Source organism: Pelodiscus sinensis, chromosome 2, assembly GCF_049634645.1.
Source record: "Pelodiscus sinensis isolate JC-2024 chromosome 2, ASM4963464v1, whole genome shotgun sequence".
Lineage (NCBI taxonomy): Eukaryota > Metazoa > Chordata > Testudines > Trionychidae > Pelodiscus > Pelodiscus sinensis.
Window position 1 is genome coordinate 166,980,057 of NC_134712.1, and position 26,927 is coordinate 167,006,983.

A 26,927-nucleotide genomic window follows, 5' to 3' on the forward strand; every position below is an offset into this window, starting at 1 on the left:
CTGGACCTTAGCATAAAGGAGGGCATATTGGGCTGACGCCCTGGGCCAGTCACTGCTGACCAGGAAGCCCTTTTCTTGCCCCAGGGGATAGGGGTAAGGGAGCCCTCCAACACTCCCTGCTCAACTCCTCACCTCACCCTGTAGCGTTTAGCAGGGCTGGTGGTTCCTCCTGCTCCTCCACTCTGAGTCTCCTTAACACTGGGTTGTTTACTACTCTCCATGCTCCTTCTCTCTTTCCTTCCACCAAGTCCTTTAACCTGCTCTGTCACAACAGTGAGAAGTCCTACTCAGCATTCTTGCCTGGTAGGTGCTAGAATTGATTTATATAGTGAGAAATGTGCATATGACAGTACAGAATAAATGAATGCTGACTTACTAAACAAAACCAGCCTTCATGCCCAGGAGTTTGTAGTCACTTTAAACAAGATGAACAAAGTGACAAATGCAGGGTGTTAGGATAAATAAAGAGCCAGCCAACCATATGTTCTTATGGTTAGGCAAGTAATGTGTAGAAAGTTGTGGCTAATAATGCCAGTGATATACAAGGCCTACGTAAAGGGTCCTGTTTAACTTATCTACAACCTGACAAACTCACTACACCAACTATATTGCTTACAGTATTTGTCCACAAGCGTAAAATAAGGTTTATTTTGAGAACATGCAACTTATCAATGTTCATAATCACATGTTGAGAATGCAGGTAAGTAACAAATATAACTGGCAACAGAACTGATGGAGCAGAAAGCATTCCCTGAAGTGTCTGAAAGAATGTGATCAATCATGTCTCTAGAACCGTGGTCACCAACTGGTCGATCGCAAGGCCTCAACCAGTTGATCATGAGGCATTCAGGCCTCCCCACCCCTGAGAAGCCCGACTACCTACCTCCAGCATAGTGCCAGCTTCCCGCGGGATGGATGGATGGAAGTCCTGCCTGCAGCTTTGCGCCGGTTCCGGAAATGCGCTGGCTGCTCCCCTCCCACAGCTCTGTGGTGTGCTGGGTGCACTGTGGGAGGGGGAATCGGCCCCAAAGGAGGAGTGCAGCGGCTTCTCTGCGCCGCAGGAGGGGTGAGTTAAGCGCAGGGGCCATGTGCGCATAGGGGTTTGGCTGTGCCACAGGAGGCATGAGCCGGCTTACATCTTGGGGGCAGAATCCTGGGAGGAGGCAGGTTCAGGGGACTCTGCCCCCCGTTCCCTGTCCCCATTGGCACCCTATTCCCTCTCCCATCCCCAGCCACAGAAACTTGTCCTCACTGGCACCCTGTCCCCTGCGCTCCTGGCACCCTTTTACCACTCCTCTCTCCCTGCTCCCTCTTCCACTCCCCAGCCTCAGAAACCTGCCCCCACTGGCACCCTGTCCCCTGCCGAAGCACCCACTAGCACCCTTCCCCAGTACTATGTCCCCTGCTCCCACCAACACAGTTGGGGCCATATTAGTGAGGCAGGCGGGAGGGGGAGAAGAGGAGGAGGAGAGTTGGAGGAGGGTGTTTTTTTTTTTTGCATCTCACTTGTGTGGTCCTAATTGACTTTTCTGTGGGTCAGTGACCCCTGACTCAAAACAGGGTGCCTGCCCTTCTCAGAAAAAAAGACAATGCAGAAACTTTTGTGTTTGACATAGTATTTTATTTGAAAATGAAGCCTGGCCAACACAACCCCAATTGGGGCCAAACCCCCATCTGACCACAGCATCATAACACTCTTGCACTCCCCTTTACCCCAGACCCTATATCTGAGCCTATCATCCATTGGAACCCCCTGCCCTGAGCTCCTCACATACCCCAACCCAAATTCCTGAACCCTCACATACAGAAGTCTGTGGCCTGCTTAGTACCCTAACCCTACAGCTGACCGCAACACTGCCCGGCCTGGAGCCCCCTCCCCAAGTCAGCATCTCCTTCTCCACCTCCTCCTGCATCCAAATTTCCTCCCAGAGCTTGCACCTCTCACCCCTTCCCACACCCAAATCCCTCATTCCCACCCCAGAGCCTACACCTCCTGTCTCAACCCAGTAAGGGTACAGCTAGACTGCAGAAGTTTTTCAGGATTCTGGAGACATCCCAGAAAAACTCTTCTGCATCCAGGGATGCATTTGTTCTTCCACTTTTTAGTCGAAGAACAAACATGCTCTTTCCGTCACCCCATGTTCCTCTTTCCACAAGGAATAAGGGGGCTTCCAAAAGAAGGGGTTTTTCTGACATTTGGTCCAGTCTAGACAGGCCAAATGTAGGAAAAACTTCTTCCTACAGAAGAATTGGGAGAAAAAAGCAGCAGTATAAGGGTTGGGGAGAGCAAGTGATAGAGAGGAGGAGAACAGAAAGGGCGGGGCTTCAAGGAAGGGGCTGGGTGGTAGATCTTGGCTTGTTCTGTCATTTAAAATGTTATCTTGGGTGTAAAAAGGTTGGAGACCACTGCTCAAGAAAGACAGGAGCTAGAAAATAAATATGGCTTTTTTAACAGAGGGGCAAGGACAAGTCCGGTTTCAGGGAAACTTTTATTCCAGGCAAACAGGAATAGACAGTACCTTATATTTAGTCAAGAAGGAGGAAAAGATTAGCAATTGCAGGCTGTTTTTTTTAAAACTTACAGAACACTAAGTTTTGTATTGAATTAAATAGCTTAATTTTAGCCTCATGGTAGGCCTCTTTCCATCCACTAGACACTCTGGTTCTGTAATAACCTTGTTACAATACTCTAGTTTCCATTTTGGCTTTTCCATAAGTAGGGATGTAACCAACACCCAGCCTGGACAGAGTAGTTCCCTGCCCATGATGCAGGACTGATTCTGCCCAGGTGAGTTCACCACCCCAGTTAACAGGCTAAACATATAGGAGAGCATTTAGTGTTTGTGACCATCTGCTTTGGATAAAGTTTTGTCCTTAGTACTCCAACCAGTTTCAATGAAGGTGTGAAAGTAGAGCAAACTACACCAGTGAGCTGTGCTACACGATTTTACATAATGCAAGGCTTTATTTTGTTCTATTTTGAACTAATTAAACTGGCAAAATACTCAAATATTTAAATAGGCAGTACATGTTCCTTTGTTTCTGTATGTGCAGTTCCCACTTCAAAGAACTTCTCCACCCAGACTAGCTTCTGAACCCAATAGCAATGTTTACTTTCATTTTCAGTACCCAAGTGACTGATTTCTAAGTTTAAAACCAAAGAAGAATTCAGTTCCTTTTCTGAAAGAATAATAAAAAGATCAAGTTAAATAAATTACACATTACTGCTGCTGTAGAGTTAGACAGCTTTGTCATAACTCAGTTCTTGACAAAAGAATAAATTGCTTCCACACCCAATTTTAACTCTCAAGGTAAAGAGTATTTCATATACAAAATTACAGAGTATGATGACAGCAAGGGATGTTTTATTAGAGTTTTAGAGGGAAACATTAAAATGACGTCACATTCCTATGAAATTAAGTGACTAGTATTACTATCACCCCTTTGAATGGCAAAATATAAGCCTGTTAATTTTGGTCTTAGAATTGGATTCCTTTTGCCACAAGAGAATTTAACTTTCCAGTTGTTGGATGTGCTGTAATATGTCTTGTGACAAGCCTAGCTGCTCTCCTAAAGAGGCAGTCTCTTCTTTCAGCCAAGCAAGGGTTGGCCTTTCACAATCTCTGTGTTTTCTTGTCCTTCTAGAACTGTCAGACTGCAAGAAGTCAGCCTCACTGTTACTCCTGCAAGAGTTTTCATTCAATTCAGAGTCATTTTCACAGTGTCTTCTAGCTTCAGTTCCATCAAATTCATTCTCCACTGAAACAGTATGACTAAGATCCATATCCTGAACAGAATCCAACAACTCTCCGACACTAGGCTGTGAACTGATATAATTCATATATTTAAGCACACATTCTTCATACTTGCCAACTGCATCTAGGAGGTTATTTATCTTGCTCGGCAAAGCAGAAACTTGTCCATGAAGTTGACACCAAGACAAGAGTGCACTGAAGAGGAAAAAAGAGGTAGAAATAAGTGATTCTGAGTAGCTGCAGAGCGTTGCATGTTTGCTTGAGGTTGAGTGAAAAGGTGACAAAGTTAAAAACTCATCCTGCTTGTGTGTGTACATTTCATTCGTGTGTGTTTCAGGTTAGTTCAACAGGAAAAGCTGAATGCTCAGCCAAAAGTATGGGTTCAAATAGTCCACTGAACCACTAAAATCTTGTTAACTTTAAGGGAGGAATGGAAGGTGGGCTAAGAATTACTGCACTAAATTTTTCATTCTGAAGGAGAATTATAATAGCAACAGCCAGTATCATATAAAATGTTATGTTGCTCTGGTAGTGGTTCCTATACCCAGTGTGATGGTTGAATTGGGTTATACACTCTTGCCTCAAACAGGAGCACAACTATGCTCTTCAAGGATGTCTCACCAAACAGAGCCAAGGATAAGACAAATGCTGAGGCAGTGGTCTCAGTGACAGGACCATGGCCCTTACCAAAAAATAGCAGATTGGTCTTGCATTTTAACCTGAAGTCTGCCTGGAGAGCAATCCTTTTGTTGAAGCTCTCTCAGGTAACAGCATCTTTCTCCTGGACAATTTTCAGTTAGTACTAACAAAATATTACGCCTAATTCTCATAGCATGGTGATAGGTATTTTAAGAATATTTTACTTCAGATTATATTATGTATAATTTTCCAAAGCACCCAAATGACTTGTCTAAATTTCATTTACTTTTAGTTCCTAACATAGGACTTCAGCTCCAAAGTCACTTATGAAAATGTTACCCTGAATCTTCCCAGCATCTGACAAACAATAGGTCCAGATTTCCATATAAACACACCCCACAATCTCAAAGCTTCAAAATTTACCTAAGGATCCCTTTGAGCTGGCCACAGCTCATCATCATCTCAGCACCTTGTTTGTAACCTTGATTGAAACCCTGCTGGAGTGAAAGCTCTTTCCCAGCCTCAACACCATCTCTATAACCTTCCTGTAAAGGAGATAAAAGGTTACTGGAATCAATTATCTAGCTATAAGCAAAGATTATTTTACAAGAGTTCAAGTCTATACAAACATTCAGTTTCTTGGAATGTGGCTAATTTGGCTAAATCAGGGGTGGGCAATAATTTTTTGTGGGGTTGGAGTGGTAGTGGTGGATGGTCATGGGCCAGCTCTGAGGCTACCCAGAAGGGATGGGGCCTCAGGCAGAAGGGATGGGCTGGGGATTAGCCCTCCTCCAGCACTGCCTGGCCGGGTTGCTTTAAATTAAAAAAAAAAAAAAAAAAAAAAAAAAAAAAAAATCAAGAAATGGCTCTGGTGCTTCCATGTTGCTTGGCACCTGCACGTGGTTGCTGCAGTTATTTAAAAGGCTTGTGGCTCCAGCCCCTGCCTGGATAGTGCCTTGAGTAGGAGGCACGAGCCCTTTAAATAAGGTCCTGCTGCCTGAGCCACCTCCTGGAAATTATGTGGCATCGGACAGCAGGACATAAATAGTAATTGGCCAAAAGCAGTCCATGACCGGCTCAAATTGTTAGGCGGGCCAGATCTTGCCCGGCCCTGGGCTAGATGCACGTAAAACTTGTTTACTGTAGTGTTCATCAGAAATGAGAGATTCATAAAACTAAAGGAAATCAAAAGTTTTCTTGGTGTTTTATAAAACATGGCCATTTAATAACCATGAGGTCAGAAAATAACTAACTACAAATATTCTACACACATAGGCTATGTCTACACTGTAGCCTTCTTGCAGAAAAGCTTATGAAAATGAAGCCAGGCTTATGAAAATGAATCTTGCCAGGCTTCCTTTGCATAATTAATGAGCAGCTGTTTTTGCGCAAAAGCCTCTTTTGCAAAAACAGCTGTCATTAATTATGCAAAGGTGCAGCAATATTCCAGGTTGAGCTTCATTTGTATAAGCTTTGCCACAAGAAGGTTACTGTGTAGACGTAGCCATAGTTACATGGTCTAGAACAGAAATTCCTCTTCCATACTGAAACCTCTATTGGAAACTTTTTTGCTGTTTAAAATTCCTCCTCTTCTAGCCACAAAAAAGAGATAGTAGTCATCAATAGGGATGTTAAACGGGTTTTTTTTGTAAACCTGTAACTGCTGAAAATTACACACAGGGGGAGGTGGCTCTGCAGGAGACAGTGCTCTAGGGTCTAGGGGATACAGCAGTGCAGGGGGAGGGGAGGAGGAGAGGGATGCAGGTGGAAGCTGGTGCTCAGGGGAGCCAGGTTTTAAGCCAGCTCCCTGCAAGCATCACCTTTGCTGCTTCACACAGAGGCAGTGAGGGTGGGGGCCTAGGAGGGCCTTGCATGTAACTCTTTAAACATACACTGTCACACTGCTGGTTGTCACCCATGTTCCCTCTAATTTTTTCCATCCATGTGCAGAAAAAAATTATGTACACTGAGGCATAAGCAAATGTGCACCACCAGTAATAACACAGGCTGCAGGCACTCTGCTAATCAGCTAGGCAATATTTGAATCTTCCCTGGGTGGCTGCCCAAGTGCTTAGCTTTCAGAGAACACTGGATCACAATACCCACACTGAAAAGCTATGAATGAAAACATGCTCTGAGATGTACTATCTTCTGCTCAAGCAAATTGGAGATGGTGAAATTTCAGCTATGAAAATATCACGATTATACATGGAACTAGGGGCATCCCGAAACAGCAGACTATAGTTTCCTTGAAGCAGCCAAAATCCAGATTCCTTTTTCAAAGAACAATACTCTGTCTAGTCCAGTGGTTTTCAACCTTTTAAAACTGACGGATCTCTAAAAAATTGCAAATGGAGGTGCAGAACCCTTTGGAAATATTATATAGTTTGCATAAACCCATGCATCTGTGGACCAGAGATTGAAAACCATTGCTCTAGTCCTGCAGCAGAACTATCCCTAATCAACAGCCCAGATTACAGCTTTTTTTCCCTCCATTATTCTGATAAAATGTTGATCACCCAAGAGTGAAAGTTTAATGTTCCTGGTATGATGACTCATAGTGATGCTACATTTATTAAGAGCTTGATCTAGTGCCCATTAAAGTAAATAGCATGAGATCATATCCTAAAATTCTAATACAATACTATTTGAATTTGGAGTTTTGCCCTTTGTATCCACTGCAAAGGATTTTAGGATTTCTTTTTGAAATGAGCCTCATAAAAAAGCCTTTGAAATGAGTCGTCATAAATGAGTCTTCATTTTTCACTGTTATTTTAAGTTCAATATGAAGACAAATAGAGGAATTACTATACATGGGATGTTAGAGAGCTACAATGAACTACTGATTTTTAATCACTCAAAATTTACAAACCCAGATCTCCTAACATGATACAACTAGGATGATATAACTGAGTCCAGACTTTGTTTTGATTAAATTCCATCTCTCTCTCTCTCCAGCCAGATGAACCAAATATCTGATAATACATTGCATTTATATGGGCATTTTACATGTTCAGTGTAATATACAATACTCAGAACACACTTAGGAGATGCATATTATTTCATCATTTTATAGCTGAAGCAGATATACCCAAAGTCAATGAGCAGATCAGTGGCAGAACTGAGATTAGAATTCAGAAGATTGTTCCAGCCAAGCTGACCTTCCACTTCTGACTTTTTTAAAGGGAGACTGTGGAAGGTATCAAGGAACTGTTTTGCTATTGCTGAGATCTCTATCAATAAAGTGATCAGTCACATGACTAAATTTGCATATTTCTGCCTCTGAGGATCTAAACTCCCATTAAGGTTCAGGAATTTATATACAGAACACCCATGAGTAGTTGGGGAGTTGCATACATTAATACATTATGCACCAATAGCAGATTAGAATTTTGGCTACAATTTCTCAATTTTCATACTCTATGCTCATAGATCAATCTCAAGTATGTTCTGGTTGGCAGTATTTCCTTTACAATTTACTCAGTTACAGAATAAATTGATCCACAGTAACTTTTAAACAGCTATCCTCAATTTGCCCTTAAATCACTCATGCAGGTATCAATGTATGTGTTAAAGAAAATGGCCAAAAGGCTACTAAAAATAAAGTAATGGTTATAAAAATTACTTTGACTCTTTTATCCATGGTACTTTTCCATTCTTTCTGCACAAGATGCAGTTCATCAGCATCTTCATCAAACACATCCTCACTGGGCCGGATGACTGCAGCTTGCATCCACGACATTGCAGCAGTAATAAGGATTCCAGTATATATGATACAAACTAGTACTGTGAAAATCTGAGCCGTTCTTCCTCCTGAGCATCAAGTTAAAACCACAGGCTTTACAAGTACAAGTTTTGAGGAAAAGTAACTTCAGTAATCAGAGATTCTAGTTTTATGTTTTTCATATAGAACCTTACAAGGTCATAAATTCAGCCATCTCAATTTTTTGGTTGTTTTTTCCAATAACTGAGACACACATATAGGCTATGTCTAAACTACATCCCTCTTTTGAAAGAGGGATGTAAATTAGGCAGATCGAAAGTGCAAATGAAGCGGGGATTTAAATATCCTATGCTTCATTTGCATAATCACATCATAGTGTTCTTTCGAAAAGTGACACCGCCGTCTAGACTTGGTTCTTTCAAAAAACCCCCTTTTTCGAAAGATCCTGTACTCCTCAAAAAATGAGGCTGGGCAGCTGGGGGCCATTTGTAGGGGCGCATGGGGCAGCTTTGTGAGCCACACTTGCAGGGGTGAAGAGCCGCAGGTTGGCCACCTCTGGTCTAGTGGTTGACTAGCAAAACTGGGGATCCAAGAATCCTGGTTCTTGATCAAAGTCACATACATCTCCAAGCTCTCATTTAATTTATTTATGCCTCAGTTTCCTCATTTGGAAAACACAGATAATACATATATTGCCACCTCACTTAATTATCGGGTGTAAGGAATTAATGTTTGTAAAGCACTTTCAAATCACAGAATGGAAGGTGATATATGAGTACCAAATATTACAGTTTAATTAAACCACTACTACTATATGACTTATTTTTATTGGAAAAACTTAAATAGTCTAGTAGCACTTTAAAGACTAACAAAACATGTAGTTTTTAAAGTGCTACTAGACTATTTGTTGTTTTTAGAAGTTTTTCCTGTTACAAACTAACTCAGCTAACCCTCTGTTGCTTTTGTTGGTCCTTGGGTAATTTTACAGCAGTTTCCAAAATGGGAAAAGCTAGTAAAAATATGCAGGGGCAGATGGAAAGAGCATGTAAATAGGAAGAAAATAAGTCCAATACAGGTCATATTGCAGCAGCTCCTGTCCTGGCTCCAGAGCAGAGGGAGCCCATTTTGGGGTGGGAGGGTGGAGGTAGAGCAGAGTGGGGAGGTGGGAACAACAGGGACAGGGTGAGGGGCAGGGGGAGGCAGGCCTCAGGAATCTGGTGACCAGCAATTAGAAGGATAGCACATGGTAAAATTCTCTAGAGGTGGCACCAACACTCATATTTGTGTCTGGTTTTTCCCCACTGCCAGTCCCCAGGGACCACCTAATGCCACAAGTTGGTCATGGAGCCCATGGTTTAGCTCACAGGGACTGTATGAGGGATCATGAGGCCTTTGAATTGTCCACGTGGAGTGCACAGTGCCTACAGCCAATGTGGGGGCGCTTCTGATGCTACTTGCCATTGATTTATTAAATTTGCAGCATAGAACATTTGAAACAATACTATTCACTGAATAATCAATGTGAAAATCATAGTGGAAACTGGGGCTAGAACAGAATCACTTTGTACCCAGCACTGTGTCTATGAAATACCTAATGATACAACAAAACCGAGTAGGTCCCATGGCACTTTAACACAAATATGTATATAGTATCATGAGCTTTCCTGGGAAAACCCATTTGGCCAGATAAGAACTGTGACGGCGCGTTGGGGGGGTCCCCCGTCTCCTGCACCCCGAAATGGCACAAACAGACTGCACCAGCCGGTGGAATAGAGGACGTTTATTGCCTCTCCAGGATACAGCACAGCACAGATGTAATCTGGTCCCAGAGCTGGGCTAGGATGCCTCAGGCCCCCTTGAGATGGGGGGAGACTGGGCCCCTAAACTCTAGCCCCTTTCCCTAGGCTGTCTCCTCCATGCTCCCAGACAGCAACTAAACTCACTCTCTTCCAGCCCTGCCCCCCAGCCAGGGCAGCCTCCACCTTCCTTTGTTCCTCTCCATGGTTCAACCGGTTTGGCATCACCTTTGCATAGTGAGGTTTCCCCTGCTGGGTCTTGCTCCAGACAGCAGAGGTCACCACAGCCCAGCAAGTACCCCCCCTACGTCACAAGAACCGTCTGACCAAGTGGGTTTTGCCCAGGAAAGCTCATGATACTATAGATACTAAAGCGCCACAAACCTACCCAGTGTTAGAGGAACACGACTACCCCTCAGAGACGGGTGACACAATTCCATTCCCTCTCGAATCAGCAAAAATTAGACCTTGCCGCGCAAAAACAAACTCCTCCCCTCCCCCCCCCCCCGAGCGCACTGTGACACAGGGTCCAGACACCCCAAACAATAAGCAGCCGTGACCCCTGGGCAACACCTGAAGGACAGAAACACGAATCCCAGTCCAGGGCCCCGATCCCCAGGCTGCTTCTGGGACAACGCAAGAAGCCAGCCTGGCAGGCGACGGAAGTGACCTTTCGCTCCCTCCAGCCCCTCCTCGCTCAAACCTGCTGCCCCCGCCCCGGCTCACCGCTTTCCTGGCCGGGCTAGCGGCCAGCTACCCTTCCTCGCGCCGCACCTCGAGCACGGCGCGCGGCCATTTTGACTCAGGGCAGGCTACCCTCACACCCTTTGGAAGCCTCGTGGGAACAGCAGCCATCTTTGCTAAGGGAGGCCTGTTTTACACCCCCCCCCCCAACTCACCGCATGGGCGGAGGGTGTAAGGAAACGGCGGCCATCTTAAGAGAGGGCTGCCTGCCTTCAACCCGCTTGCGGCAACGGCGGCGGGGGGGGGGGGGGGTCGGCCGCCATCTTTAGTAAGGGCGCACTCGAGGCTTAAAAGTCGCGGCCGTTGGCGTCGCCTTTCTGCTCAGCACCGAGATCGAGGCTGAGGCTGCGATACCCGCGCCCCGGCCTCCCACGGGCTTTGATAAGCCTGGGCTGGGGGTGTGTCGGGGAGAAGTAACTATGACAACAGGGCGTTGCCAGCGAGCGCTCGCCCCGCCCCGCCCTTTTTGCGTCCAAAACCCAATTACTCCCCCCCTCCCCCCCACGGCCATGAGCACCGTGTGAGCGCGCGAGTGCGCCCAGCGCGGCTGCGCGAGGTGGTTCTGGCAGCCCACGCGCCTAGGCCCGCTCTCCCGTGCAAGCGCGTGAGGGGCCGAGCGGGACGCTCACCCTGCGAGCCGGACGTTGCTGTGCGAGCGCGCGCACGCGCGCGCGTGTTTGCGCAGCTCTCGCGCGCTGCCCAGAGTCTGGGCTGCAACATTCCGCTCCGCAGTCCAGCCAGGCAGGGGGCAGCCGCGCTTCCCATTGTACAAACCCGGGAACAGACAGATCATGACCCATCAGCGTGGCTGGGCACAGACCGAGACACTCTGGCTGGCCTTTCCCCGCTCTGCATAACCGTGAATCATCATAGCCAGAGAGCAGGAGAAATCCTTTTTCAAAAGAAAGGGGGTTGAATGGAAGACTATCCAGGAACTGGTCTGCATTACTCAGGTTGATCAAAAGCAGCTTAACATTGACCTAATTGTGTCAGTATATACAAGGGGTAGGCAAAGGGGCCTCTGCAGGCTGGACTCAGCCCACCAAGGAAGTTGAACTGGCCGTGGAGGCCCTCATCACTGCCCCCAGGCCACTCAGGGTCTGGGGGAGAGGGGGAAGCAGATGGAGTCTCCTTCCACTCTGCGAGGGGTGCAGCTTTTAAGTACTGCATGCACCTTGCAGGATGGGGGCAGGAACTTCACTTGCTCCCCCCACCTCCAGGCCTATCAAGGTTTGGGGGTGGGGGAGCAGTGAAGTCTCCTGCCCTGCAAGGGGCTCAGGACTTAAAGTCAACCATCAGCTGCTGCTCAGCTGGTGGTTGACTCTTAACTGCTGCACTCCCTTGCAGGACTGGGACAGGGAGCAAGAGACTTCCTGGGGGGTGGGGGGAAGCATGCAAAGTTGCCTCCTACAGCCAGGGTCATGGGTCCCTAGAGTGTGCGTGCCTCCCCTGACCCATCAGGGTCTGTGGGTGGGGAAACTCAGAAGGGTCCTGGCCTTGCCCCTTCTGCCAGAGGCCCCACCCCTTCTGGGGCAGCCTGGGACTAGTTCAAAAATTTCTGAAGTGTCCCCCGGAAAAAAATTATTGCCCACCCCTGGTATATACATTACAGGCTTGTCCTGCTGCTGTAAGGTGTGTCTACACGGCACCGTAACTTGAAACAAGATATGCAATTTGAGCTATGCAGGTTGTATATCTTATTTTGATGCTCTTTTGAAATAGCTTATTTGGCCATTTGGCATTTAGGTAGATAGATCCAAGTTTTAGGTATAGTGCAGGCCTGTGATTCCCTCCTGAGCTTGTTCCCTCTCTAACCTCAGCCTATTTATTTTTCTTGTACACTGGTGATGATGGACCTTTCTACTAGCCTGAGTAGTTCAGTGACCTATTGTCTAGACCCTTTCTCTCCAGCCCAGTCAGGGAGGATGGAAGATAGCCAGCAGGTTAATTTGATTGTCATAGTCCTAATGGGGTTTTAATTACAACATCTCCTTGCACAGCAGGCAACACCTTACATTGACCAACAAAATGATTAAAATTGAATCCCTGGACTCATGACATATATTATCCAACTTTTCCATAGCGCCTTCTATTCAGGAATCTCAACATGTTACATAACCTAACCAAACCACACAACACTTCTGTGAGGAAGGTAAAGGATACTTAGGAAACATTTCACTCATCTTTGTGAACAATGACCTTGCTTAATAGCACCTAGCACCATTCACAATAGTTTAGAATGAAATATCCCATTGAAACTAGAAGGAGTCTATAGAGATGTGGAATTTAGTTATTAGAGCTGGAAGTTTGCCTGGACACCAGGTCTATCACCCTAGAACATAAGGACGGCCGTACTGGGTCAGACAAAGGTCCATCTAGCCCAGAAGCCTGTCTGCCAACAGTGGCCAGCGCCAGGTGCCCCAGAGGGGGTGGACCGAATACAATGATCAAGCGATTTGTCTCATGCCATCCATCTCTAGCCTCTAACAAACAGGCCAGGGACACCATTTCTATCCCCTGGCTAATAGCCTTTTATGGACCTAACCTCCATGAAATTATCTAGCTTCTCTTTAAACTTTGTGTTTAACTTTTGTCATTACACTATGGTCTTGAGTATCAGAGGGGTAGCTGTGTTAGTCCGAATCTGGAAAAACAACGAGAAGTCCTGTGGCACTTTATAGATTAACAGATTTATTGGAGCATAAGCTTTTGTGGGCAACGACCCACTTCCTCAGATGCATCTTGATTTACTATGGTCTTGATTTACCAATGACTCAAAGAGAGCAATGTTTCCTTCTGAATCATCGTAAGTATTTGTTGCCTCACCTACATTAGCTTTCTGGTCACCCATATGCTGACCCATTTGTTTTGTGAGTCATAGTAGGAAACAAAAGCTACTTCCTCTTTCTTTTCTATATTCCTTTATTAAATATCTAAAATTAGGCATTTACCTTATTTGCCTCAATTTTCTACCATTTCCCGTCCCAATGTTCCCAGTACAAACATTTTAAAATGAAGGGGAAATTGTTCTTTCCCCTTTTCTTCATCTCACAAAAAATAGTGAAATTTGCCAGTCTATTTTAAACACAGGTAGGGCATGTCAACACAACAGGGCTAAAGCTGGAATAAGCAACGCAACTTGAGCTATGTCAATTGCGTAGCTGAAGTTGAAACAGCTTATTTCGGCAGGAAGCTAATTTAAGGATGTTAAAGAGTCATTGCATTTGCTTATCAGATAGTCAACAGGATAATCAATTAGTCGCTTCCTCCCCCTTGCTGCCTTCATTAGATAGAGGCAACAACGGGAGGAAATCTGGGGTAGTGCCGCACAAATGATCTGGACTCCTCAGCTGACCCTGGGCTCTGCCCGTTTGAAATGCCACAGCAGCGTTTCAAAGGGGCAGCGCCGCCCTATTGACTAATTGAATAGTCGATGCATTTTTTCATCGACTATTCGATTAGTCCAATACTTAATACTTGGACTAAAATCCTTAGTCCAAGTTAGAGCACTCGTCTTCCAACTTCCCTTATTCCTAGTATAATGAGAGTTACCGGAGTTGTAGTAAGAAGTCCTCCAGCTTCACAGTATTTTGACATTGTCAAAATAACTGCCTGCTGTGTAGGCACGAACTATGTTATTTCGGAATTACATCAGGAGGAGCAGTGGGGAAGGAGCAGAATGCTGGCAGCTCCTTTGGCTGCCAAAGCATTCTCAGCCCTGCCCCCCAGATTGCAGAATTGTACGCACACAGCCAGTGGAGGGGTCGGGGTTGGTCAGCAGGGAGTCTTTCTGGTTTGCTATGCTGGCTAAAAATATTTTGCTAGTATGGCATACTTGTACCACTGTTTATTCGTCACTCAACTTCCATATGAGGAACAAAGTAATTCTGTATTATCAAATGCAAATATGTTTACTGCCCCATAATGATAACACTAAATGACTAAAATTAAGAGGCCAAGTGTTAAGTTCTTGATGTTATTGGTTAGTGGGTCCAATGGAATCTAATCTGGGGCTATGTACACACAGAAAGGCTGCAAGGAATAAGAGTATGTAAGGGCATTACTTTAATTTATACGTTCATACTCCCTCATTAGTTGCTTTTCTTTCTGCTTCTCATGTATGAATCATGTTTAAGTTTGCCTCGTGTTAAGCTAACACATGGTAATGTCTTTAGCTGTATGTTATAAAGGAGATGAAAAAAGGGGTTTGCAATGGGAACTGTGTTGTGACCTTAATGATGTAGAGAGATTCCAAACTGAAGGTGCTATTGGATTAAAATATCAGAATGTCATGTGCCTGTAAATTAAAGTCCATGCTCATGTGTATTATTTATATATGAACTATCATGGAAGATTGGTGTTCAATTCTGCTTGGGAACTGCAGCAAAAATGCATGAGTGAAATTGTCTAGAGATGACTTAGGGTGTTTGAAATAGCATGAATAACTTAATTCTCTCTGCTTAAGAGTTCTCGTATTCTATTCAAGAACATCCTTTCAGGATTTTTAGCAGAAACATTGCCATTTTAATAAAAAGAGTGACTCAGTAATCAGATAAGCTGTTTACCAAAGTGCTACCATTGTTTTTTCTAATGGGATGAGAGCAAGCAATTTATAGGTATATTACAGATGTGCCGATGACTACTCTGTCTCTCCATGGAATGCTATGTTAAAAGAAAATTCTTAGACTATACTAAGGCAGTGAAACAGTGTGTATAGTTTCTTGGAAACCTGAAATATTTATCCGTTTCTCACACCCACTCATTTGACAATGTCTGCTTTCCTGGATTATCTAAACATCACCAAATTTCAATTCTCAAAGGATGACCCCTGAAGTTTGTGTGTGAAAACAATAAGACTGTGTCTAGATTGCATCCCTTTTCCATAAAAGGGATGCAAATTAGACACATCGCAATTGCAAATGAAGCGGGGATTTAAATCTTCCCCGCTTCATTTGCATAAACATGGCTGCCGCTTTTTTCCGGCTCGGGGCTTTGCCGGAAAAAAGCGCCAATCTAGACGGGATCTTTCGGAAAATAAAGCCTTTTCCGAAAGATCCCTTATTCCTTATTTTAAGAGGAATAAGGGATCTTTCGGAAAAGGCTTTATTTTCTGAAAGATCCCCATCTAGACTGGCGCTTTTTTCCGGCAAAGCCTCGAGCCGGAAAAAAACGTCAGTCATATTTATGCAAATGAAGCAAGGAAGATTTAAATCCCCCCTTCATTTGCAATTGCGATGTGTCTAATTTGCATCCCGTTTACGGAAAAGGTATGCAATCTAGACACAGCCTAAGTATATACTCACATGCTTGTGTTTTATAGGCATGTATTTTTACCCTGCTACTTATGTGTCTCTTATAGAGACTCCAATAAGATCAGTGGTATATTTCAAATTCACATCAAGAAGGACTCCAGGCTCTGTTATAAGGATTTCATACAACTCCATCCCTTAGAATCTTGTAAGTAATCTCTTGGATATCCCACAGGCTCTCTTTCATAAAGCTTTCAACTCAAGAGGCGAGCAGGCTGTGTGTGTGAAAGTGCCTGATTGAAATGCCAAAATTCTACTCTCTGTGCTCTGAAATTTACTATCACAATAAAACAGATGCATTCTCCTGCATACAAAACAGAACTGGCTATGAAGAACAATGATTGAAACTCCTCTTGGATTTCATGGATCTGGTTTAATTGACATCAGTATTCATTCCTTTATACTGTCTTATTCCATTCATTGTCTCCCTCTCCTGGCTGTTCAGACTAAATTTACTGGATAGCAAATCCTACACTGAATTGGTTTAAATCGCCATCCTGCAAAGGAGGTCTGTCATGAGGTGGTGTGTCCATCCCTCCCCCCACCCCCTCCCCGGGAGAGGAGGGGATGGCTGTCATATCCCGGGGGCTCTTTAAATCTCAACCCAACCCCTCTCGTATAGTACCTCAGTGACTATCCTAAACACTCGGCCAGAACGGCGAAATCGCCAAAGTCAATAGCAGTCACCCCTCCCACTGGGGCAGTGCGGCCTAGCAGTCAATGTCCTTTACAAACACTTAGCAACCGAAGTCAATAGCAAGCACCCCTCTCACTGGGGTAGTGCAGCCTAGCAGCCAGAGGCCCCACAGGTTGGGGATTGAGAAAAGGTTAGAAGGACCTGGACCCTCCCTACTCCACCAGGTCCCAGCCCAGGGCCCTATTAGTAGTGGCACAGTCCACTGCTTGCTCAGAGGGAAACCCACTGCAACACACTGTGGGTATGTCTACACTACCACCCTAGTTCGAACTAGGGTGGTTAATGTAGTCAATCGAAGTTGCAAATGTAGCCCGGGATTTAAATATCCCGGGCTTCAATTGCATCTTGCCGGGCGCCGCCATTTTTAAATCCCCGGTAGTTCAGACTCCGTGCCCGCGGCTACACGCGGCATGGAGTAGGTAGTTCGAATTAGGCTTTCTAATTCAAACTGCCATTACTCCTCGTACCAATAGAAGTGTCTGAGACGTTTGTCCAATGTACATAGCAGACGGACACTTTCGGCACATGATAGCATAGAGTATATTTCTGGAGGCACAGGAATATGTATTTTTGATCTTATAACTCACTTGGTTAGGCCCAATAATCGTGTCAGCAGAGTGAATATGTGGACAAAGCTGGCAACGGGGTTTGTTGCAAGGGAAAGTACCAGGGTTGGTATTAGTGTGGTATGTCCTGTGGTTGTTGGTAAGAATCATCTTGAGGTTAGGTGGTTGTCTATAGGAGACTATGGGTTTGTCTCCCAGAGCCTCTTGGAGTGTAGTATCCTGTTCCAGTATAGGTTGTAATTTATTGATAATGCGTTGGATGGGTTTACGTTGGGAGCTATAGGTGATATACCAAAGTACCAACCCTGGAACTTTCCCTTGCAACAAACCCCGGTGCCAGCTTTGTCCACATATTTACTCTGCTGACACCATTACTGGACCTAACCATGCCAGTTACAAGATCAAGAACACATAGTCCTGTTCATCCAGAAATATAATTTATGCCATCATGTGCCGAAAGTGTCCGTCTGCTATGTACATTGGACAAACGTCTCAGACACTTCGCCAAAGAATCAATGCCCACAAAACAGACATTAGACAGATCACAAAGAAAAAACAGTTGCTTGCCATTTCAACCAGAAAGGACACTGTCTCAATGACCTACTCACCTGCATCCTACTTCAGAAGACATTCAAATCTGCACTTGAAAGAGAATCCTCTGAACTGGCATTCATGCTAAAATTCGACACTCTCCGTGGGGGGCTGAACAAAGACTCCAGCTATCTTACCCATTACAAAGATAGCTTCCCCAATTATCACCTCTAATACTATTAACTCACAGACATCTACCCTTCCCCACCTCTAATATCATTAACTCACAGGCATTCACCTTCCTTCCCCCCGCATCCCTGTTCTGTTCTGAAATGTGATTTGTCCTTTTCATATGTGTTCATTTTTTTAAATTGTATCCTTTGGTATATATGGCTGTGACTATTTTCTTCCACTATTTGATCTGAGGAAGTGGGTCTGGCCCACGAAAGCTCATCATCTAATAAACCATCTTGTTAGTCTTAAAAGTGCTACATAGTCCTGTATTTTACTTCTTACCCTGTATTTGTAGAGCACTTATCACACATCCTGGTCCATGTCTCATACCCCAGACTTTACAACAAAAACAAAACAAAACAAAAAACAAAAAAAACGCTCCAATAATCTTTGTTCAGACCTAAAAATAGCTCTTTTTTTTTTTTTACTTCTAACACACATGCAAGTAAAAACAATAAGTTCACTTCATTAATGAAGAAATCTTAAAGCTTGTTGTCCTCTATTTGGCCTGAACCACCATGCCCTCCTCCCATGGCATTTCATGGCAGTGGTCACATCACAAGTATAGCGCATACCAGGCTGCAAACATCCCGTATGTTGGGAACCAGCCAGTGTATATGTATATGTCAGGAATTGCCAGATAAACAAAAAAGGTCTATTAGTTACATGCTGGAGTCCACTTCCCTTCCTCATTCAGCATTCAAATCTGTGACTCTGAAGCTGCTGAATCTTTTTCTAAGTATTTTCAGGCACTCCCGTGAAGAGGAGTACAGATTATGAATAAGATTGTCTACATGTCATAAAATCCTTTATAAGAATATGGTAGTATGTTATTCACTAACATGCTTTACACTTGATTACTAAATAATCAGATTATTCATTAAACATATTTTTAAATGCGTTATCCTTAATTTAGAGTGCTACTGAAATTACATCCCACTCTGCATATACCGGGGGAAGATTTTTGTTTAATTTCTTATTTCTAAATTCCTAATTACAACTGGAAGCATTAAACAAAATTGAAGAATATGGTTAAGTCATTATGTATTTAAACTTATTTTATCAGGGAAAAAACCAAAAACGTCCCTTTGAGGATTCAAATTCTAGCTAGACTGTTCTTTAGCTCTTGGATCATCCTGATAAAGAAGGGGCAATATTTGCTCCTCCCTGCAGCCAGCTGGCTCTAATAGCCAGTTTGTCAGGAATCAGACCTGGCTTTGCTTCTTTCCCATCCTCCTTGCACTGTTGGCCAGGTTCAGTCCTTGGATGAGATCCTGACCTCATTGAAGTCAATGGCAAAATGTCTTCTGACATCAGTGGGGCAGATTGTGCATGAGGCATGATCTAGTCATTATTTAACTGCAAAGCATTATTTGTATAGGAGTACAGCAGCACCCCCAACAGCTCTAGTTCCAGCACCTATGCTGGGCTGTCTCCTTTTGTTGATCCCATCCACCTGCAGCATGCACAGCAGTAGTGAGAGAGCTTGGTCTTTTGGGCCCACAGTGGTTGGTGAGTCTCTGGTTGGCCCAGTGAGGCATTGATAAACGATCACACTTGATATGTATCATTTCACAGCTTAATTTATATCAGACATTTGCTTTTGGTATGGTGATGTATGGCCTGATTCTTCTTCTGCAGGATAAGTTCTTTATATTTTGAAAGAGAAGAGTGAGTGTAAAAGTTACATTATTAATTAAATTAATTAATAATACCCATTGTAGAGTTTATGGTAGAGTTCAACCAACAGAATATATGGTAGAATTCACCCTGGACTGAAATCTTTATGGCTGAATTCATGACTGTTCTGAGACATGGTGACACAGCCTTAAGTATAAAGTTACATACACCATTTTAATATTAACTTTTTGATATTCTAAAGCTAAGAACATGGACATTCATTTATTAGTATGATACAAATGTACACACCATGGTGCAATAAGAAAAAGTGCAACAAAGGTACTGAATGAAATGTAAAGACTTATGCTGTAAAAGAAAGAGTTCCATAAAGTGTTTTTGAGGAGGAAGAAGTCATTAGATTGTGTAAATTAATTGCACTGCACAGTGTCCCATTGCCAAAATGTCACCTAGAGCAAAATAATTCTGTTTTGTTTTCATATATAGTAGATTAAAAGATTTACCTGGCATTGCTTAACTCAAATAAGTTTTATTTTTCTTCATTTAAATCGTTGCTTTGGGGTGGGGTTGGAGATGAGGGATCATGTATGTGGGCTGCCCTCGGAAGAGAGGACAATCCTAGCCTTCTCTCATCGCAACAGCTTGGGGTTGTCGCAACTTGGTTTGGTGATGTGATGGGAGCCCCCAGAGGTAAAAGCCGACTATCCAGTGAAAACTACTGGATGATGGTGAAACAAATGATTTTTTATTAAACAGAATGGTTCTTTTATCAAAAATCAAGTGACTTTTAAATGAATTTTAAAACAAGCAATTGCCTAATGCTTTTACAGGAAGGGAAAACTGAACCAAACAGCACTTAACTGATTACAAACTTTGTGATTATAATTCGATTATATTAAATCACTATTTCTAATTCGCTTAAGGCAGCGCAGCATGCAAGCAAAAATACAAAAACAAAGCCAATATAATTATAATAAAAACTCCGTCCACAGCCAGCCCCTCTATAGTTATTTTAGGGCAGCTGGTGGAGTTAGTCATTAATCTACCTCTACAACTTAACAACTCCTGGGTTTCTATTTCTAACACTTATACTTGGCCTAAATACAACACCACTACACAACACAAGATTATACAATTTACACAGTGTTGTTAACAGAACTCAGTTACACTCTACAGAATTACACAGTGAAATTAACACAATTCAACTATTAACTAAACCAATAACTAATATATTTAAGCAATACTTACAAATCCAGCAACGATAACAGCGTAAAGACACACTAGAACTCGGAGCATGCTCAGAACTCGCGCACCCCTATCTTTGACTCGAAGGGTGGGGAGGCAGCCTCAGGGTGATCAATCCTTCAGCCAGGCAAAAAGACACGTGCCCTCAATACACGGAACCTTGCTGAACAAAGGGGTCGAGGGTCTTTTATAACATAACCTGATATCCGGTACCTTATTAGGGTCTGTTCCCTGGCCGGGCCTGATAGGCTGTTAATGAGGTCATGTGCAATATTGCCTTATAGGATTTTTCATGGTGCCTTCCTGATGGCCCCGTGAACAGTGCTGGGTGTGGGCATGGTCAGTGTGCATGGCAGTTGCGTCTTATGTCCCTATGCCTACCTCCCTACCTTCAAAGACCAGTCAAGAGAGTCTTATTTATCTCTTGCAGCTGTGCTTTAACTTTTCATGCTCACCTCCCTGTTCTTAGATGCCTACAAGGTTAAATTCTGTTCACAGAAAGCTGCATTGTGTGCTTACAAGTTATGCTTTCTCAGAGTGTGTCAGTGGCCTACATTTTCCGTGAGGGGCCTTTGTGTGGCAGAATGGGCAATGTGTGCATGAGGCCGTGGTCAAAAGGACCTGCTCTGTGACAGGGATCAGGTGAGAAGCACTATGTCCAGGGCTGCTGCTGCAGTGGCTGAGTGAAGGCGTGCATGTCTCCTGTCAGGAGGTTAGACAGACACACAGACAAATAGACACACTCTCTGAAATATATAGTAGATAGCTGTCCTTTTCTCCACTCCTGCTGGCCCAATGGGGGTATAGCTGTCCTTGTCCCCATCTCTGGCCCCTTGCTGCCCCTCTGTGGTCATTCTGCGGTATAACTATCCTTCCTGCCAGACCACTCCCTTTCCATTTTATGAGAAACAATAAAATTCCAGGCACATCCCATTATCTTGTTACAACCAGATCCTGACCTTGGTTTAAGTTATGACAAGAAGAAGATGCATATCAAATTTGGTGGTCCTACCTCTTACAATTTAGGAGGAGTTCTTGAACAAACGGACTCACAGACTGAGAGATGTACATTTTTAAAATGTATAGTAAGATTGAGATTTTTGGCTCATTACTCAATTGACTTTATCCGTGCAAGATAGTCTTCATTTGTCAATGTGCTTTTTGGAAGTTCCTTAATCATGGAGGTTTGTGAATATAGATGATTCATTACAGGAGACCTTTGCGATTCATGGAACCACTATTTGCAGGGGTCTTCTGGCCTGGCCCGGGGGGCGGTGAGGACCGGGAGCAAGGGGGAACTCCCTGCAGCTCTTGCAGTGAGTTCCTTGCAGCACTTCAGCCAGTTTGGGAGCTGCAGGGAGCTCCCTGTGATGGCTGGAAGCCCAGGATTGCAGGATTTGTGCATTTGCCTTTTGTGGTGTATGCAAATTGCTCATGGTATGATAAGGAGAGTATAATTAGAAATAGTGGGATTAGGGAAAGACCTGAACTGAATTTTCCCAAAGCTTGAGGATGTTAAGATCTACAGCTTTGGTTCATTCTATTGTAAAGATAGTGGTCAGAAGCAAAATTTGTATCTGGGAACTTTCTCAAATTCATTAATGTTAAAATTAGGGGGGTTGGAATTAAGCTAAAAGAAAGTTGAAGGTGAATTTCAAGGAAGTTTCCTAAAAGTGAGGTTAATCTTCATGTTCAAGGAAACTGAGGGAAATTTAATTGCATGGGACATTTAAAATGAAAATGGCCAAAGTTTAAGATACTATAAGGAGTAGCGATCTATTGGCAGGGAAATGGAACCACTGTATGTGACTGAAGCATGCATAATCCTCGGAATATGGTGCTCTGTTCCTATCTATATGAGACTTTCTATATATTTTTTGGTTAGTCTCTAAGATGCTTCAGGACCATTATTGTGTCCCTATCTAGTGGGGGTTGGGCCACATATAGAAATTGAACAGTTTTGGTTGACAGACCTGGACTTTTTCAGTCTAGGCAGGAGATGCTCACATTAGCTCCAGAATTCTCAGATTCAATGCCTACTGCTGGCTACCCAAGAAGATGGTGTAGCAAATTGGCTCCCCCATGGAGAACTGAACCCTGGTTGTATATATGACAGGTGGGCATACTAATCACTATACCACTGGGTAGCGGCAGGCCTCATTTCTTGCCTTTTCTTCTTGAAGGCACTGCTTGAAATTGGTAAGGTCAAACATTGGTTGCCCCAGCAGTGAAAAGTCTTTTAGAATTTTAAAATGGAATAATTGTAGTAATCTTTAACTATTATGATTTTATGAATAGGAGTCTGATCATATGTCCTTCAGGGATATTGACTTAATAGATTTGCCAAATATACTGACATGTGGTCCAGCTAATATCTGTACCTGTCTTGTTTCTGTTTGTCTTGCATGATTCGGCTAGTGGGAGCGCCAACCAGTCATACCAAGGATGACAAGAAACAGAAAACAGTTAAAAATTAACATGCTTGAAAATCTGTTCCCACTGTTTGTATAGTATCAGCCCATCCATTTAGTTTAGACTAAAGCAGAAAGGCTTGAAGCACGGCCTCAAAAGTTTAAACATAGGATGGGGGATTATAGTTCTTGTAGAAATACGGAAGAGGTTAAACACATTATGGAATCTAGGTGACATTCATGGTTTGGTACATGTTTTGGAAGCAAAATCGAAACTCCCTAGCAATTCTGTTCAAGTCACTAAGCCCTGGTGTACACTAGGAAGTTATTTTGAAATAACTCCCCTTATTTTTTAAACAACAAGCGGAGTGTCCACACTACCAAGCCCATTATTTTGAAATAAGGGGCTGGTTATTTCAAAATAACTTCTTTCCACGAGGAATAACACTTATTTAGAAATTGTTATTTCAAAATAGCAGTAGTGTGGACGCTCCAATACTGCTATTTTGAAATACCTACTCCCCAGAGTAATTCAAAGTAATTACTCTCCAGTGCTTCCTGGGGCTCTTAGTTGAGGTAGTATATCCACATTAGGGAGCCTGCCTCAAACTAATTTCAAGGCCTCCCTGTAGTGTGGACACACTATTTTAAAATAGTTATTTCGGGAGTTATTTTGAAATAAGTTATTTCAATATAATTTCTGAGTGTAGACATGCCCCAAGATAAATCTGGAGTAACCTTACTGAAGTTTTGTTAGTCTTTAAGGTGCTGCTTAGCCATTAGTTGTTTAAGTTTTTCAAGTTTTTTCCAGTTACAGACTAACTCCGCTACCTCTCTGAAGTGGTAAGTAGAGTAGTTCTGTACTGAAAGTAAGAATAGGAGCAGAGTCCAACCCAGTTTCTAATGATAACACTGGGTTCAGTCTGCTTAAGAGTAATATACTAAAAATATATTTAACTATGCCTTGAGCTCCCACCTCTCCTGAATTGTACTTTAATTCTGGATCTAGGGAGTTGAAATATAACTTGCATGGTCATATTTCTAGGTTACTCTTCCCCACTCACAAGAACTCAGAAGTCCTTGACTTACAAGTAATTTACAGGGGCAGATTAGGAGGAGGAAGGAAAAAAACCCACCAGGAGAAACAACCATAGAAATATTTACATAGAATACAATGAGCAAATCCCATTCAGTGCATCAGGAATGTGATCAACACCAGAGTAAGGGAGTCTTTACTGTTCTTTAATAAAATCTGATTTTGTCAGCCTTTAAATGGCTCCTTTTTATATTTAAGTAATCTTATTTGAACTGAAATTTTTGAAATGCTGAGCCCAGTGACATAATGATAGGTTAAAGAACCCTGCTTAGCACAGGCATGAAAAAACTTTGGTTCACCCATATATTTTGCACACCACTAACATTTTAGTGCATCTATGCCATTTCTTGCTGACACCCTTGCTTTGATGTGTTTAGGTTCTTAAATTGGGTGAGTGGAGAACAGGGAATGTTGTTATTTTGTATTCCATAAAACTGATTCACCTCAGTTAAAAAAGTTTTACAAAACAAGTGTTTTATCTCAGCATGTTAGCAGGAGAGGAGAAGCAAGCTCCAGAGCAATTAAAATCCACTGTTTCTACAAGGCAACGCCATCCAAAAGTTACAGCACACCTTGCCCCATTACAAATGCTTATTTTTTAAATGTGTACCATAAAAGTAGTCACCTTTACCTCTAGGCTCTAGTTTTTTCAGTAATCATGGGCAAAAAACACTGTATTTTAATATGCACTAATTCTTATATGGAACAATACACTTTTAGGAATCTGAGCTTTACAAGAAGTAAAGTCTCTCTCACCAACATGCAGTTCTGTTAAGGTTAGCTTCAGGAAGACTTGGGAAACCTGTTATGCTCCTTTAAGTAAAGGAGACAATGTTAAGTCACTGCTCTGCAATACACAAACTTTAAGAAAATGTTAAGTCACTGCTCTGATCGTCTCAGTATAAAGACAGTCTGCACAGTCACAAATAATTGCACCCCATGATTAGACGAGGAAATACTTTCTTTCCAAAAATCTTATTCATTTAGCTTGCAGAACTGTCTTCTGGCCTGCAGGTGTCAGTCGAATTACAGAAAAACAAAATTAGTTCACATGATATTTCTGCAGAACAATGCTATCTGTAGTGAAGGGCTGGAGATGAAGCAACTTGGACTTGCTGTATGAATGCATATGGTGAAGAGAATCTGCTTTACTATATTCCATCTCCAGGAAAGTGCTGATTTCCAAAATCCGCAGCCTCTCTCCCCCTCCCCCCCCCAAATAATTTGTCCTGAAGCACCCTGGTTTGATCTTCCTTGGCCTGATCCTGTTCTCCCTTCCCTTCTCCCCCTTCCAGTCTCCTATTTACACTTCTCACTCAAAACAGGAGTAACTAAAAATATTAGCAGAACACCATGTTCCTGTTCCATTGCAGGAATGCTGTGGCAGTAACGTGGCCACACGATAAAGCCACGATGAACATCATGATGAGCTAAACTTGGAGGCATCAAATAATAATCCTCAGACTGTCTCAGGAAAACAATTGGGACAGAATTCACATGATTCTACAGGATAGATGATTAGTTTCAGACCCTCCAGGATGAAGGCACTTGATAGACTGCTTACACAGAGAATCTTTAACCCACCATTGATAGGCAACCATCTGTGGTACAGCACACCAGGCATTTTGTCCCTGCCATGATACACTACAGTTCAGCTAGAGGAGCAAAGTTTGAGTGAGACAGAGGTCAGTAGGATGGAAATATCGTAATCTGGAATTTGTCTGTCACTTGTGAAAGTGTGACATTTGGAAGCAACTTTGTAGGCAACAGTTGAGAACTCATTTAACAATGTGCTTGAAAAAAATGGGGCATGCCTTTCTAATTAGAGGAGAAGTGCACTGACTGAGCAATGCAGAAAGGGGCTTTTTGGGTTATATTAAGTAAAAGGAATAAACAATCTAGCTGTCATGTAACTAGCATGATTATTTTCTCATTAGGAAAGTTTATTTAAGGAATATTGGAGATCTATGGATTTTTGAGCTCTATACTAATCATTTAAGCTTTTGCTATAGAGACTAGCTAAAGAGACTGATGTCTACATTTGAAAATGCAAATAAAAGTTTGTGTATTGCAATTTAATTTTTAGACTGAGTTGCAGTGGTTTGAGTGCAATGTTCTGTTCTGGGCCAAATATTTAATAATTCCTAGCATTCAAACAGGCATAACTTGATTTGCAAATCCATTCTCTGTAATATTTTTCCTTGATGACTTTGCTATACAATGAAGCCCTTTACAGTGTCATTTAACACTTTAGGTGCCTCACAAATCTATCCCATTGTGCATTGGTACAGCAGCCTAAAATACTCTTCATTCTAGGATTTCCCCAGCTGCTACAACATACCTTGGTTACACCCAGACCTCACACTCTCTCTGAAAAGGAATTGGAGAAGGTCAGATGTCAGCTGGTGATGCTGTCCAATGAAGCAGTAAGTGCCTGCAACTTGTGCCCTATCTTGCGATACGTAGAAGGCCTTGAATTTCCACTGAATTCAGATGTGTATTCATGTTCAGTCCTATGAAATAATTCGAAACATTCCCACGG

At 43.0% G+C, this 26,927-nt stretch overlaps 1 protein-coding gene across 3 annotated transcripts; it reads right to left on the reverse strand.

The window, feature by feature from the left end:
- Nucleotides 1–1,599: 1,599 nt before the first annotated feature.
- Nucleotides 1,600–11,120, reverse strand: YAE1 (YAE1 maturation factor of ABCE1). 3 transcript variants are annotated; one of them, XM_006124077.4, is made up of 4 exons: nt 10,814–11,120; nt 8,020–8,207; nt 4,818–4,939; nt 1,600–3,950 (listed from the first exon to the last, which is right to left on the reverse strand). In XM_006124077.4, exons 2-4 carry the CDS (start codon nt 8,134–8,136, stop codon nt 3,512–3,514), a joined length of 678 nt encoding a protein of 225 aa, XP_006124139.2. In that variant the 5' UTR covers nt 8,137–8,207; nt 10,814–11,120; the 3' UTR covers nt 1,600–3,511. The 3 variants fall into 3 exon arrangements, with proteins under 3 accessions (XP_006124139.2, XP_006124137.2, XP_006124138.2); XM_006124075.4 differs by lacking the exon at nt 10,814–11,120 and adding an exon at nt 10,641–10,792; XM_006124076.4 differs by lacking the exon at nt 10,814–11,120 and adding an exon at nt 10,488–10,621.
- Between the last annotated feature and the right edge of the window lie 15,807 nt (nt 11,121–26,927).